This window comes from Corvus kubaryi, unplaced genomic scaffold (genome assembly GCF_017639235.1).
Source record: "Corvus kubaryi isolate FWS band 111438036 unplaced genomic scaffold, C.kubaryi_AGA036_p1.0 66, whole genome shotgun sequence".
Lineage (NCBI taxonomy): Eukaryota > Metazoa > Chordata > Aves > Passeriformes > Corvidae > Corvus > Corvus kubaryi.
Window position 1 is genome coordinate 13,260,150 of NW_024582054.1, and position 16,942 is coordinate 13,277,091.

Below are 16,942 nucleotides of genomic sequence, written 5' to 3' on the forward strand. Positions count from 1 at the left end.
GATGATGGCTTCTATTGCTCAAAATGGCTTGTTTCAAAATAATTAACGACCATTTCTCTTCCTGAATGAAGGGTAGCTCTCACACTTAAAAGGTCCAGGAAACTTTAATCTCTTAAGACACTGACCATAGGAGCTTTGTGTTGTGGGCTGATCTAAACCCATCAATGGCATATATATATATAATAAATGGACTCAAGTTCAGGACTTAAGGCACTGGAAAGAGAAGAAAAATTTAGATGGTTTTGTAGAATGTACAGCTTGTAAAGGCGTGCAGAGAAAAAGGCAGCAGGTTAGAACTAAGCACCTTATAAACCAGGCACTGTATAAGCACTGTCAATCACAACATGCTTTTCTGTATGTCCTAACACCAGACACAAGAATATCAAAGAACACCAACAGCTGTTGCATTGCTATGAGTTCCATCTGATTTTATGATCCTGGCAAACCTTTAACTTCAGAATCTCCCATGTTGCTCTCTGAGACAAATGTATTTCCCATATGGCAATGCTTCAGGCCTGTGTATGTCCAGTGAGGAACTTTAGATCAAGAACAGATCTCGCACTGTTCTAATCACAGCCTGCCTAACAAGGTGGAGAAAGCAGCACCTGTCTGCTTGTTCCCCCACCTCTGACTTTCCAAGGGTAATTTTCAGTCTTTAACTTGCCAGTCCTTAACAGAACAGTCAGCAACTGTTTTATCCCTTATTCTGCAAAAGGCTACATCTTCCAAGTCTTTTTCTCAAAAACATTTGACCAACTCTTCCTCTGATTTCCAATCTGTTTCCAGCCAAAAGCAAATATTCAAAGCAATCATAAATAGACCAACCTTGAGTGTCACAGATATTGGAGATTGGTAGAAACTCTTCACCAAGAAACCCAGTAATACAGACATTAGCAAGGACTTCAAATTGTAGCAATTTATCTTTTTTAAACCACTTTCTCCTGTAGCGCAACCCTACAATGCATTATTTTAAATGTTGATCAATTCTCAGTGAACAAATGGCTTCTGTCCCCTCCTGTAGCTCACCTGACCTATGCCAATGTGCAAGAGATATTAGATTAAATAGATGAATGAGATGTTGCAAGTTACCAGGACTGGATGGCCTTCACTAAGGAGTTCTAAAGGAAGTGAGACATGGAAGGGCAGATGTGCCAGTGAACACTTTTAACTACAATTACAGACAGTCACTGTGCCAGATGACTGGCAGACCACTGGACATTTTGGAAAGGTTTTTCCCTCCTAAGAAGCATGCTGATTCTATCTCACTAACCATAGAGTCTTCAGAATAGGTGAATAAGCAGGAGGATAAAGGTGATACATCAGACATATTTGGATTTCCAAGAAGTCTTCGGCAATGTTAAATACTTGATAAGCTAATGTTGCTAAGAAATTGGATTTTAAAATAGCCATTACAAGGTGAAAGCTGGTTAAAGGGTAGGAATGAAAGCAGAAAAAACCCCATTCATTATCATGACTTGGTGATGACTTGATTTATTAGGCAAACTGTACCTAACTATCAAGTAAACTGGACATATTTGGTGTTACAAGAAAATTTAGGCTGTTTATTAGCTAAAACAAAAGAAAGTCAAAAAGGCTACTGAATTATCACTTTCTAAACTGCCACTAGCATAAACTGTTCAGCACCTCTGGAAGTTAAATTAGTTTGATACCAATTATTACATGAAAAAAAAGGTGAAGTTATTCTAAATTTTATCACTACTACCTTTATTTCCACATTTTATTTCAAGAACTGACATAAACCAGCACAATAAATACAAGAAGTGAGAGAAAAACATGTATTTTATTTGCATTGTGGCAAAAGGAGCTCATCTCATTTAGATCAAAGAAATGGAGAGCAAATGATTCAATCAAGTTTTTAAGAATTTATAGAAAACAGAAAAACCACCCTCATGTCTATCACACCAATAAACAACTGAATTTCGTATGAACTCTCTATTCCTTTAGACTTGGCACAATTTTTTATTGCCCACTACCACACTTCACATCTTTGCTTGTCAAAATGTTGTATTACCTATGTAAACATCTGGTTTATGCGTAAACTTCAACAAGTAAATGGGAAAGCCTACTGATTTATCCACTCCCAAAAAAATCAAGTGTGAACTAAATATCAAATTAATTACATCATATTCTACGTAATACTGTTTCAACAAGAACTACAGCCTGTTGAATTCATAACAAAAAGGATGCAGAAACAAAAAGCAGATGTGCAGTGTCATGCATTAGTGTAATAACATTATAAGGCAACAATAAAAAAGGTAAATTTTATTTTTAAGTATACTCACCAAGACAAAAATCAAGGCTGTACTCTTAGTTCATTTTGGTAGTGTAGGATTTCTTCTTAGCTCAAGCAGAAAGTGTTAACTTTTGAGCATATTCACCTGTTACTGTGTTTGATAATAGATACTTTGGTCACAATACATGTGGATTTAAATTTTGTGCAACAGTGGATTTTATACCTTTTCAGTTCAAATTCTTTATGTTGAAATAAAGAAAAACTCTGTTCCCAAAGAATCAAATAGGGTAAATGGGAAGAAATACTTGAAATTAAATACTCCTAAAATAAACAATACATGAACAATAATATCTCTGCAGGAAATAAAAGTTCATAAGCCTGAATCAAAAGATTGAGTTAATACTATTCTTATATGCTTTTTGTTGTAGCTTTGTTCACTTCATGCTCAAATTGAGTAAGCAAAAGTAATTATATGGCAGTCTGGAAAGCCAGACATCACCAAAGATTTCCTTTATTGTTCAATGGGCCTTTTATGCAGAGCATAATCAACCCCAACCATTTAAACAAGAAACTGAAATCACATCTCGAAGTTGTTGCAAATGATCTCAAAGTAATTTTAGTACCACAGTAACCGAAATGACTGTTTTTTTCCTGAAGTTATTTGCCAATAACTTAATCTACTACCTGTGATTTTTAAAAACTGCAGTTCACATTAAAACATTTGCTGATAACAAAAGCTTTTCTTTGAAAACAACACTGCTTTACATCTAGTCAGGCAGCTTGTGCATATCAGAGCATTCTGTCAAGAGAGACACGGAAAAGGGTAAAGGAGGAAAAAGCTGAAATATGGCCGCAGTTTGTCTGTGCCTTCCACGCACTGCAGAATCTCAGGCAGCACTAGAGACAGCGAGTTTCTTCAGATGATCCATAAATACTTGTAAGCTGACATCATCAGTAAGAATGGGTGCTCCAGACTCCTACAAAATAAGGGAAAAAGGGAGAACTGATTATACACATTGTGAAGAAAAAGCATTTTAAGGCACAGTATGTTCCATTGAATAAACATTTTATAAATTTAGCAAGATCTTAGAAGTGTATCATTGTCGAAATTCTCTGACAAAAAATCCCAGCAGACTGTACATTTACATAAATTTTCATACATTGCATGAATTCCAGCATAAACCACAACTACATTCTCTTACATATTAACACATACAGCAATGACTTGCTGTATCGCAGCGTCTTTACATCAGCCATACACAACTCCAGAGTTTTTTGACAGCTGCCAAATATTAACTTACAAACTTTCCATGGGGCAGTTCCTGCATCATTCCTACCTCAGTAGAGCAAAAGGGAGAGAAACAGTAATATGCAAATGACAACCAACAAATCAGTATCACTCAGTGAAGCTCAGACATATCAAAACGGTGAAAGGAGGAAACAAATCCCCTACGGGTCTGATTTGTCACCAAGGGAAGGTCATCCAGCTTTCCCAAAGAGAGCTGGGCCTATTCTCTCCTGTAGCTCTGTACCACCTCAGAGAAAGACCAAAAGCATCTGAAAGTCACAAGCAATCAGATCACAAAAGATATGAAAAAACCTTTTGGGTGGATTCTTGCAATTTACTTTTTGACCTCAGAAGTATTTTCACAAATCCAAGAATTTCAAAATGGTCATGTTTTAATTACTATTTTTGAACAAATTTACACTCAAACCAGCAGTTGGCAACTCTGCAAATATTACATAGTAACTCCCTTAAGTTTTTTGAGACCAGTCTACCACTACTTCCATTTACAGATGTAAGAAGAATTCCTATAAATCTCAACAATTCAATGTTTTCAAAGGTACTAAGAATCCATATCTCCAAATTAAACCAGAGCTGTCAGAACTCTTGTAAAGTCTTCCAAAAGACAGACATAAAAGTCTTAACAAGGATGCTCAGAACTGGTGCCGTTTCCTGAGAACTGGCCGGAAACAGTTCTCAGTTAACGATCAAGTACAGCAAGATTTCTTGGATCACTACAATACACAGCCACTCTCAGGGAAGGCACACTAAATTATCTATCATCTGATGGCAGCAAGATGAGATTAAAGGATGCTCTACTTCCAAGCCTGCCAAATGCTATGTCTGAGATCTCTTATTTAAGAATCACAGAATCATTTAGGTAGAAAAGACCTCTAAGGTCATTGAGCCCAACCACTAATCCAGCACTGCCAAACCCACTGCTAAACCATGTCCCTAAGTGCCACATCTACACGTCTCTTAAATACTTCCAGGAATGGTGACTCTACCACTTCCCTGGGCAGTCCATTCCAATGCTTGACAATCCTTCCTATGAAGGAATTTTTTCTAATACCCAATCTAAATGTCCTCTGGCATCTTGAGGCCATTTTTTCTTTTCCTATTGCTTGTTACCTGTGAGAAGAGACCAACCCCTATCTGGCTCCTTTGAGGTAGTTGTAGAGAGTGATAAGGTCTCCCCTGAATCTCCTTTTCTCCAAATTAAGCACCCCCAGCTCGCTCACCTGCTCCTCACAAGACTTGTGCTCCAGAGCCTTCACCAGCTCCGTTTCCTTTTGCTGGACACACTCCAGCACCTCAACATCCTTCTTGCAGTGAGAAGCCCAAAACAGAACACAGGACTCAAGGTGTGACCTCACCAGCGCTGAGTACAAGAGGATGATCCCTTCCCTGGTCCTGCTAGACACAATATTCTTGATCCAAGCCAGAGTGCCAGTGGCCTTCTTGGCCACCTGGGCACACACTGGCTCATGTTCAGCAGCTGTCAATCAGCATTCACAGGTCCTTTTTGAAAATTTCAACTGCATCTTCAAACACCAACCACATAATGGAAATGCACAAGAAGTTTATCGTTGTTTTCTGGAAATGCTTTCTACACTAGTAAGGCACCTACCTGCCTGCTAAAGTTTAAAGAAAATCTTTACTTAAAATATTAAAAACCAAACTAGGCAATTCATCACTGCCTGAAATACATTTTCAGTGGTGTGTGGGTGCCCTCTTCAGGTCAATGTGACTTTCAGTGGTTCACAAAATAAAATATGAAACAATCAGGAAGGTCATGAGAAAAAAAGAGCAAGATGCAAAACAGTTTGAAATTTCTCCCAGATATCGCATTTCTCATTTTATAATTAGTACTTGATTCAACTTTTTTCACAAAATCCCTGCAAATACAAGAGTATATTATCTTGAGCACACACACTGCAATGCCCCCGGGTGGTTAATACACCATTTCTTATGTTACCCTAGAACTGAATTCTTTTCAGCATTAAAACAGACAACTATCTTTTGCAAGATGTATCATCTGTCTAGCATGAAAAATTATCTTACAGATCAGTTAAAGAAATTTTTTGTACTTATATTTGGAATACTATTTCATTTGCTTATTAATTAAACAAGCAGCAAACTGTTGTCCTGTACTGCCGGAAATGTGAAAACTTAAAAAAATTCCACGTAACGTTTAGATTAAAAATAAGATCTTCCAAACTACAAGATTTGTGTGTATGTCAAGGGGAAACATGATGAAGAGAAGCACTAATAAACTGCTGGTTAGATTACCAAGTTTGGAAGCAAAAGAATTCAGGATTTGTGTTCAAATTGTGCTGGACCTGACTCAGTACAGAATTTTCAAGTATTTTCACTCTGGAGCTCAGTGCTGTTCACTGCCAGAAGCTTCATTAAACAAATTCATTCCTATGAAAATGTACCCTGATAAAACTTATTGACAAAGATGACTGCCATAAAACTACTACAGAGCTTTCTCACTCATGACTTCAACACTGTACACCATTTAGCAAAGTACTCTAAGAGCACAGTTAATACATAGCTTCAAATGTCTGATGCCATTACACTTGCATGAGAAGATGACACTGCACTAGCACTTACCCACAGCAGTGTTTCTCTTCCCACTATAGAAGCTGAATGTGGAAGGGGAACATGGAACAGAGATGCAACATTCAAGAATACAAGCTGCTACAGAACGTTTAACTTCTGAACATAACTTCCTTCCTAAAGACAAGGCTTGAAATCTGATTCCTGGTCAAACAGGCCACAGAAATTCTGGAAAATGTCAGTACACTGGCACTGGTGTATTTTCCAGTTCTTGCTTCTAACTACCTTCAACACTTATTTCCCCTATTGCAAGAAAGTCCCTTAGCCTTTATGTGTGGTAAGCAGTCTCATTTCCAGTATTTTGAAGGTATTTACAGGGATAAAGCTGTAAAGCTTTATCTAAAGCTCTGTGAGACAGGAGGACAAGGAGGTAACAATACAAGGCTACAACATGCTGACTTGAAGAGGAGGCCACCAGGCAAAGGTCAAGCAGCCTTACTAATGGCTCAGCCAGGTAGAAGAAGAAGAGACACAGAAGTGTTACAGTTCTCTTCTGCCCTCGAGCAATATACGCACATTTTCATCCACAAGACAGCTCAGCCCGGCCAAAGCTACCTAAGCCCTCACTGTCACTTGTTTATTTAAGAAAAAATACACCCACCAATATGAAAATCTTTTATGGCAGCAACAGGGAACCAATCCTATTTGACTACAGCAGGTATAAAATTGGTATGTGAAGTCCTCCATGGTGTGGACAAGAATATGATTCTACCTCTCAGACAGGTTGATGGGTTTTGTTCCCCTCTCCCTCCAAAGCAGGAACACTCTTTGGTAAGGTTTGCTTCTCTGCTACTGAGCAGAATGAAACTAAACTGAATTACTGGTGAAGTTAAGCTTAATGAATTGTAAATTGTAAACTTAGCTTACTCAATCATTGTCTAGCCTTAGTATATTTAGTGCTAAGGCAGTAAGTGCACTTATCAGTGACTATTCCAAATCTTTTTATCTGTTGCCTCAATAAACTCTCTACTTTTGACTTCACAGAACTGTTTCAGTGAAAGTCCTTGGACGGGCTCTATCAGGCAAACATCAAACCCATAGTCTTAAGATAACACTGTCTAATAAATTAGGCTAGACATGAAAGCAGCCTAACAGAAGCTTAAAATAGTAAACCAGATCATTTCTGTCTGAAGAAATAAAGCCCATTTTTCTTAGCTTTTGTAATTTTGGTCACATCAGACCAAAACTGCATTTTTTTTTTAGTTTCAAAACTTCGCATTATTACTTATATGTACATAATGTGCCACTTGCCTTCTGAAATAGGGGGGGAAAATTCATGCATACAAGCTTGATCAGCAGATTCATACTCACCTGTCCCCACGCATACATATTGTTATGAGTCTGAGAGGGATTTACTTTTGAAAGCAGGAAACGAGCCTTTAAAAAATAAAGACAATAAATTAATCTTCTCAAATAGAATTTTCCTGCACTTAGAAAAAAGTTGCGTATGTATGAAATATGTCATTTCTATTATCTGGAGATACAGACATTGCAAACAGCACCTCTGTAAACAAAGCCACTCACTGGACTCCACAGCTGTAATGAAGAACTGCTAGCAACTTTCTGATGCAGCTGAAAACAAGCTTTTGTCTTTTTCAAGCACTAGCAAGCAAATGTGAGTATCAACAAGACATTAATTAGTAAGTTTTAAAAAAATAACACAAAAGAGTAATTCTGGTATTGGTTCAAAGACCCAGACAAGTACTGTATTTTCTGCCCTACACACCTTACTCAAAGAATCAGAGTCCAAGTCAGTACGGTTGAAATAATAATATATAGCAGGATTCATAAATTAGGGGGAAACCTACTCTTAAATATCTTGCTCTATAAAAGCTTTAAAATTCAAAACATTGATTTGCAATTTATGTATATTGTAGCACAGAAATGCATGCTTACTACCAAAAATATCTCCCAACGTAACTAACACATCATTTCCCAGATTATATAATATATACTTCACCATACCTGGCTTCCTCCATGTTCTGTATCAATGTATCTGGGCATTGGAAATCTGGAATGGAGAATTTCTTGGGCATCATCTATTGGAGCTTGTAGCAAGTGGTGGAAATTCTCATACTCTGGCATATCCTGGTACCCCGACTTACGCCACTGCGCTATGGTCTGGGGACAGGGGAAAGACAGAAGCTTAGAACTGATTCGCCCAACTTTCTTAGAGGATACACAGGTCTTTTCAGAGGAGAATGTGCCATTGCTCGCCTCTTTTCTATCACTCATCCCTTTCTGCCCTGTAGTAAGTTAATTTTTAAAAGCCAAGATGTGCAAGTAACATGCCAATAGATTTTTTTTTTCCAAACTCTTAACAATGTGTGGTCCATTCGTATTTACTCTTTTTTGTCATCTTTTATATGCCAAATATTTTGTTTGGAGGAGGTCAATGATATTATTTACACTTCTCATATATCATAGACATGCATATTAGAGAAGTATTTACACTGGTATCTTTCACAGTCTGTAGCACAACCTCTCCACCCTCTAGGAGTGAAGCTGGCTACTCAAGGTCAGCTCACGGATACAGGCAGTTGTTAGGAAAGACCTGGAGGGACCCTCAGCAGGGGTTCCTCCCTCCTCTGCTTGGCAACTGCTTTTAAACTGAAGGTCTCATTCCTGGCTCCTGTCTGAGCCACATGTCTGTACCAGGCCATGTACCTGACTGATGTGGACCCCCACTCAGGGACTTGACCTCATAGCCAGAACTTGGACCTCCCTCATCCCCATCAACTTGTCTGGTGATCTGGACTGAAGGCTTAGTCTGGCTACTGCTCAAACTGCTCTGCTTGCTTTGCTCAGGTACAGTGGGGACAGGTCCTCAGTGATAAGACCCTGCCTGCCTTGCAATGATGCTTGCTCCCTGTTCCCCTTCCCTCAGGGAGCAGCCCACCACTGCTGCTTACTGATAGCACCTTACAAAAATGAGATAACATTCTGCTACTTAAGAAGTGTTGAAGTTTAGTAAATATTTTTATCAGTGCAGCTAGAAGGATATGATCCAGAACAGTATTTTTCAAATTCTCAGCTGCAAACCATTTGCAAAGTAGTAAAAAGCAGTAGCTCAATTCCTCCAGGAAGGCAGAGCACCAGCAAGTCACAAGCACTTTAATTTATATTACTAAGGAATGTCTACCTGCCTAACTGCCAGGTGCAGTTCCACTCCTCCAGGACAGTACAGATAAAGGGTGACTATAGAACTTGCTGTTCTGACTTCCTGTCCCTGAACAACCAACTTAAACCAATCTAAAATAAAGGAGTGAAAAGTGGGGAGGAGGGCGAGGCAGGGTATAACACTCTAAAGTAGGAAAAATATTGATCTAAACAAATACTCTGCATATTGAAGCTAATTAATCTCAAACTCATCATAAGAAACAGGACCAAAACATCAAGTCATGTCAGGTATTTGCATATAGACGTGTTAAACTACCAAACTACAAACACAAACTGGGACTCTGCTGTCAGCCACGCAGAAGAGAGGTCAAGCACTGAGGTCCATTAGAATTGGAGCCTGACTTCTAGTGACTTCCATAATGTAGCACTCCTACAGAAAAAATTTATGTAAGAAATGACAACTCTTACCTCTCCATGATAAATAAGGATTTGGAAAAAGGTGTCCATAAGGAGAATGCGATCTGGTAAAATGCTGCTGCTATCCAGAAGAACAGGCTAAGATTTAAAAATAAATTTAAAAATTATCAATGGATGAACTGAGCAATTAGATGGCATTGCCAGATTTTTTAATCAGTAACTGAATCTTAGGAACTTTTTCAATCACTTACTAAAGCTCTGTATTTGCTCCTTTTCATGTTCCACATCTGCAACCCACACAATCTCATTCTGAAGTTATCCTGCCTGATTCTATATATAAAACTTCATGAAAGTAATAAAAAATGTATTCAAGAGCTGAAACCCCTTTCATTATAATGCACTTTTCTAGTCTTTCAAGTACCTCCCTATTTACCCATACAATGCCATTAATTTGAATTGTATTTCAATGCATAAGGATTCAGCACGTATTCAAATACAAGATTTGGGGTTTGTGAGTTGTTTGGGATTTTTTTTAGTCTTGTTCTTGCAACATATTATTACTGTGCATATATATCCCCCAATACTGTATATAGTAAATACTCATGATTTATGAAATTTAATGTAATATTTAAGGTTTTAAATCACCTTTTTAAGGGTGGAGACACTGTATTGGTGCTATATGATTTAATTGAATCAGTATTACTAGAGATAACAAAAATATCAACTATTCCAAGAATCAAGAAAAAAATATTATTATTCATTCTACACTGAGACATCAGCTCCTGTTTAATCATATTTCTCTTTCAATCACCAATGGAACTACTTGTTTTTCATACATGGGAGAGTGATCTTACACTTGCAAGCTGCTCTTCACAAACCACCTTATTACTTTCATTTAAACGCCACTTCTAAAAGTCTTTTTTTATATCCTCATAAATATACTAAAAAAAAAAAAAATTCCTATAAAAAAGTTAGAAATCCAACCTGCCAAGATCCTTGACTACTACGTTTGTTTTCACTGCCTCATTCTCTTTTAAGTAACAGACAACTTTTGTTATCTGCTGTCTGACACTTCTTCCAGAAGCTTCTTGGAAGACCAGCTTTTTATTTTAGGTTTATACAGAATGTGCCATGACAAGATCACCTGGAAGGTTCTGTACTAAATCTACACATAATGGGAACCATATCAAAATTAGAAACTTTGGATTAAGGTATTAAAATAGAGGAAATTTTGTACATTAAAAAAAAACCTCAACTTTTCTTTCAGGCAACAGCAAAAGTACATTTTTAAATGAAACTATTTTTGTTTACATTTACATTCTAGCACCACAAAACCAAAAAATGCTCTCAAAAACTAAAAAAATAGTACCATCCTTTAGTTTAAAACATAACCTCTTTACAAAGTGACTTTTGTTCTCCAGACTGCTACATCAGAATTCTGAGATACGCCTTGTTCATAGCTGTTTTAAATTAAATGAATGTTCTTTCTCATACAATAAATTTTAAACCAATACATTTTGTAACGTAACAGTGAAGACAGCAATCACCTCTTTCTTAACAAAGCACCTTTTAACCCACTATGGAGTTATTTTACTGATACCTCTGGAGGTCCATTGAAAGAGTAGGCATAAAGAATTGGCTGAACCATGATAAGAGACTGGGTTAGATCCTGACGCATAAAATGATGACGATAGTAGGAGCTCTCATCCGGACTGTTGTTAAAAACTTGTAAGAAAGGAGATCTTCTCAAGTGAAACATGAACTGCAAAACAAGAACCATTGGTTTGAACTTTGACAGATAAAAAGGACAGTTCTACAAGGAGAAAATATTTTCCACAAACTACATGAGACCAATGCCACAACAAAACTGAATTCCAACTCCTTTAACATTTCTAATTTGTATGTGCACCTTTGCCAGTTTTTACACACTCCCATGACAGTAAGAGAGGCATCAGAATGGGGAACCTACAAAGCAGCTTTGAAATCCTTCCTTTACTATAAGTTCTACTGTTCCTATGAGGGAGGTGGATGTTCTGGAATGAAGTAAGTTGCAGCACGTAAACAGAAAAAGAAACATTAACCATAGCAAAGTCAAACTTTGCTAGTAAAAGCATATGATTTCATTGCTGAAACAAATTCTCCACATGCTGACTCAATCTCTACGCAACACCTAACACCTACAGACAGATCAGTAGGTAACTGAAACAGAAATATCATGGGAGTGTATGAAGAGTCCAAAAGTGAAGTGTCTGGAGCTATCAGAATGGAGAAGTTTATCAGAATGGATTATTAGCAAAGAAACTATTCAAAGTTTGATACTGTCAAGGTCAAGTTCACAAAAAAGTGTTTCTTTTCAGTATCATAAATCACATGGGAGAGAAACAACAAAGCAAACCCATTTATTTTCTTATGTTTCCTGAATTTCTTCATTAGAATGTCCCTTTAAAAAGTGCCATTAAATGAATTACAAATTCAGGTGAGATAAGGATTGCATTGTAGGAGAAACAAAAAATTTACACAGTTAGACACTTAACTGTAAGGGCAGAGGACAAAGGGGACACAGCAGCACAGACAACAGAAGTGATTTTCCTAATGTCACATGCCAGACAGTAGTTGGGGGCAGGGGTTCTGTTCATCCTGATATGCCTTATTGTACTCAGTGCTACATGGACTCTTTCTTCACTGAGCATTCTCTTTTATCCCTATAGACAAACCTTCCTATAGACAAACCTTCCTATAGACAAACTTACCTGTGGATAAAGTGAAAATGTTTCTGAAAATCTGAAAGAGCTTGGATCATCCTTGTGATACTCTCCAAATTTCTGACACTGGAGGAAATGAGAAAGAAAATCTATATTAAGAAATATACTTTGCTTGGTCATGCCATTACTGTAAGTTTGGTTTTAAAAGGCACGTGACCTGTACTGCTTACAACTTTGTAAACAAACAGAAACCTAGCAAAAACACTGACACAAGTTCTCTCTTTAACAAGCAACCATTTTCTTGAATACGAGGCTTCAACAACTTTGTGTGTTGGTTGTTTTCCCCTCTAAAATCATTAAGCAGAGTTAGATGATTAAACAGCCCAGAAGACATTGTTAAAAATTAAATAATTAATAAATGCTTACTTACAAATAAAAAATAAAATAAATTTTTAAAAAGCCAAGCAGAAAATTGAACTTTTGAAAATAAAAAAAAATTCCATATGGTTTTTCTAGATACTTTGCCTTTTTTTTCTGCTAAAAATACTTACTCTACAATATCATTATAAGCAGCAGAAAGTAGAGAAAACTTTCATTTCTGCTAATCGCATGTTATAATTTCTCTAAATTCCTCTTAATTATCATGTGCTGAGGAAACATTAAAAAAATCAACCGAAAACACACCTGCTCTTTTTTTAATTTAAAATAGAAAATCTTAGTTAATTCTGTATAGCCTCACGTAGAAATTAAGCATTCCGTTCATTTTTTGCTTTTAAAAGAAACCATCACTGAACAGCAGTCATTTATGTGTCCACAAACAAGAAACCAATCTGACTCTTTCAATACAGCTCGTTTTACCAGTCGTATAAGTTGTCTGTCCAGCCACCTCAGCACATCAGGCCCCTCCTCTGTCTCTGCCCTGTACACTGCCAATCTAGCCATGAGAATTGCAGCAGCTTCCTGGTCAAAAGATGCAGCAATGTTTTGAATCTGGGTCTGTGCATCTGCCCAGCTGCAAAATAAAAATACAAGGATTTGCATCACAGTGAAAGGAAAAAATCCAACCTCAAAATATTCCTTCAAAATTAAGGCAAAGAAAGTTTAACAGTTAGCAGTTTAATAAACTCATGCTGAAGCTTCAAAAAATCTATTGGGTAGATTAAACAAGCAGTCTCCCAGTTAACCATTCTTTAATTAGAAATGTTCCTTATTTGTACAGATATCATGCAACCAGTGAAATAAAATATAATGTCACTAATAGAACAGCTATCATATTTTTTAAATAATTAATTGGTTGTTACAGAAAACACCGTCCATGCATCTAATCGCTATTCCCACATAAGCAATTTTCTTGCACACTTTGCCAGTTCTTTTTAGCTTACAGAGTAAACTATTCATCAGCCGTTTCATCAGTCACCAGGATTTTACTAATACAACTTATTATGTTAACAACACAGCCATATCAACAGTTAGGGCAATGCTTTTTTCAATAAACTGAATTTTCCATCAAATTAACCAAGCAATGATCTCCTTCAATTTAGAGTAAATAAATGTCACTGGACATTGAAAAATGTCTTCAAGATATTAAACATCATTTCCTAAAATTGTGAAGTATATTGAATCAAAGAAACTGCAGGTAAAGGTTATACACAGAATACCAGGTATATACATCCCACTGAACTGCAGTTGGCACTCTCAAGTTAAGTTATGAAGTGATTTTTGCCATTCCAAACATCTCTTCAGTTCAGGCCACAGAATTTCACTCAAAGCTTCCCCTTCGTCTAAAATCACTTGGCTTTCCTCAGAGCACTGCTATAATAACATTATACAGCCACTGTAACCTCTCAGAGAAGAAACAGTCCACAGAACAAAAGAGGCAACTGTCTCAAACAAGAGACTGCTTACAAAATCTACAAAGTAAAAGGCATATCTATCTATCTATCTATATCTGTATCTCCTGACTTTTCAAAAATTATTCACAAGTAAAACATACTTTCTGGCAACTGTGGTCACTCTGATACGTCTCTGTCCACTGGAATGCTGGTACTGAGTCACAAACTGAATTGCACCACGCCCTCCTTGAGGAATGGGAGCATTGTGCTAAGAACAGAAGGAAAATAAATGAAAGGGAATCTCAAGATTTTACAGTACAATTTGAAAACTTGTAACTAATTACTAGAAAATTCTAACATTCTTTGCAATAGGCAGCCCCAGTTATTTAAATGCATTGTCTGGTGTTTTTATTATGCTGAGTACCTTTATTAAACACAGATAATCAACTTGGAGATTGTTAAGGGGCGTTAGAAGCAGTTGCTGGCTTCACCAGATATCCTTAAAGCAACCAATGCTCTCTCCTTACAGAGACAACATTTTCCCAAGGGGCCTTGGAATTCCTGGTTCCATCACATTCTATTTGAACACCATATGATTCACTGGAATTACAGGATAAGAAAACTGATACTAGTCTAAAATGTTGACTAATTAATCTGCAATAGTATTATCAAAACAAAGATTGGAATCCAGGTATAAACTGAAATTTCAAAACTCTGCTCAGTGAAAATACAGATTTACACACTATGTAAGCAACCCAGAAGAGGAGAAGAGTTGAGATCAACTATTACACACCGTGACTAGGCCGGTTTTAGAGCTACTAATAAAACAAGGCAAACATAAATATGCAAAAAAGTAGAATTGAAACTTGGCTAAGGTAAGTTCCAAGTTTTCAAACCTCTGCATAGATAACAAACTATGAAATACAGCATACCAAACATATAGAAACTACAGTCAGCTCAGTTCCTGAGCTGCTTCTTGGAACAAGAAATGGTGTGAGAATGAGTAGCACACTTGCTCCTCATGTTTTCATCCTCTTTTCTAGTAGCCCCCCAGGGAAACAGGAAACCTCTTTTGCCCCTATGCATTTCAATGAAACCAATCTTTGCTTGCAAATATTGAGCAGTACATTAAAATGTAACACTATGTAGTAATTACCTTGTAACTAAACCATCAGAGAAATACTGAAAAGCACTTTTAAATATACCCATTACAACATTTTCATATAATGCAATTAAAATACATTTAATAAGTAACACACTGAAAGAAAAACTTGGAGTTAGAGACTATAAACTCTATCCAAAATAAGTAGGTTCCTCAGTTCTCATTATCACTTACAAGAAGATGATTAGCCCATCATTAAGCAGTTAGTGTCCACCTCTAAACTTTGACAACACAAAATGGCAACATCATTTTTATCCCTGCTACTGTGCTTGGGGAAATCATACAAAAACACAAGCTTCAACAGTCACCTAGAATAAAATTACTGTATTAAGTAGACAAGTAGACAAATATTTATTACCTGGTTTACCACCTCAAAGTACAGTGCAAGTGTTGTAGTAGGATTAAGACCACAAATCTTCCACTGACAAGTGCCTCCTGTTCCAATCTCCTGCAGAAAGATTTTGTAATACTTTTATAAACCAGAAGTATTTCCTGGTTTGTGAAATACAGCATCTAGCCATTATAGGTAACTGTTTGCAACTACTCTGTCACAAGCTTTCTCCCTGGTCACTCTGCCATCTTCTCAGACAAACACTCCTGCAAAGCAACTGCAGTGCTGAATGTAGGAATAATAAAAAAAAGAGACTACTGTTTTAAACAATTAATACATTAGAAAGATCAGGAGCTGGCATTAGAAAAAATTTGAAAATGCAAGAAACCGGAAAAAGTACCAGACTTTGCTTATAGAGTCACAAAAGAGGCAAAAAGCACATGTAAGTGGAATGACTCTTCTAAGGTGCAGCAGTAAAACTGTAAGCAAGCTTACACACTGTATTTCATGTAGTGACACACTCTCTAGTAACTAACAAGGTAACTACACAGATAGCAACGTATTTCAACTGACAATTCCTTTTTGGCATCAAAGCAACATAAATATCCAGCAAAACCAATTAAAGTAATCCATCATCCATAATGGACACAGTGAAGCCAAATAAAACATCTAAGGAAAACTATGCTGACAATATTGCCACTGCACCTGTATTCACTTGAAAGCATTATAGCTAGAGGAATTGTCCAGTTATCACTGAAATGAGCTACATGCACTCTCATTTTATTCATATTCAAATTTTAATTCAGATAATTTCAACAAAAAGGGGGTTGGAATATAAATTAATCTTGATATAACTGTAAAGCAACAGACAATCTCACAACTGAACTTCCTATTACCTTCTATGAAATAGATACATAGCTTAAATGAGATGTACCTTTAACTTATTTTTGGTGTTTTTAACTTTTATTGAAATATATGCAATCTCTTCAGGCAATGAAATGAGAAAAATCAGCACCAGATCACCAAAAAAAAAAAAGGCTGATTATATTGAAATTTTTATATTCACAAAGATCCAAACATAAATAAGTTATGGAATAAATGTGCTTATTAAAGCAGGCCATTTGTGAGCATTTTCAAACTGGGAAGTGCTCTGTTATGCAGATTGTTAGGAACAAAAGTGAGACTTCTCAAACACAAGACATTTTGGTCACTTG

General features: G+C 36.7%; 1 protein-coding gene across 1 annotated transcript in view; it reads right to left on the minus strand.

The window, feature by feature from the left end:
• Positions 1-1,782: 1,782 nt before the first annotated feature.
• SEC23A (SEC23 homolog A, COPII coat complex component) overlaps positions 1,783-16,942 on the minus strand; it is a 28,482-nt gene continuing 13,322 nt past the window's right edge. The window contains exons 12-20 of the mRNA XM_042047439.1: positions 15,756-15,845; positions 14,397-14,503; positions 13,262-13,415; positions 12,452-12,529; positions 11,302-11,463; positions 9,753-9,839; positions 8,130-8,285; positions 7,476-7,541; positions 1,783-3,231 (exon numbers count right to left, since the gene is read on the minus strand). Of these exons, the coding sequence (XP_041903373.1) occupies positions 3,142-3,231; positions 7,476-7,541; positions 8,130-8,285; positions 9,753-9,839; positions 11,302-11,463; positions 12,452-12,529; positions 13,262-13,415; positions 14,397-14,503; positions 15,756-15,845 (990 nt within the window). The 3' untranslated portion in view covers positions 1,783-3,141. The remainder of the gene's footprint in view (positions 3,232-7,475; positions 7,542-8,129; positions 8,286-9,752; positions 9,840-11,301; positions 11,464-12,451; positions 12,530-13,261; positions 13,416-14,396; positions 14,504-15,755; positions 15,846-16,942) is intronic.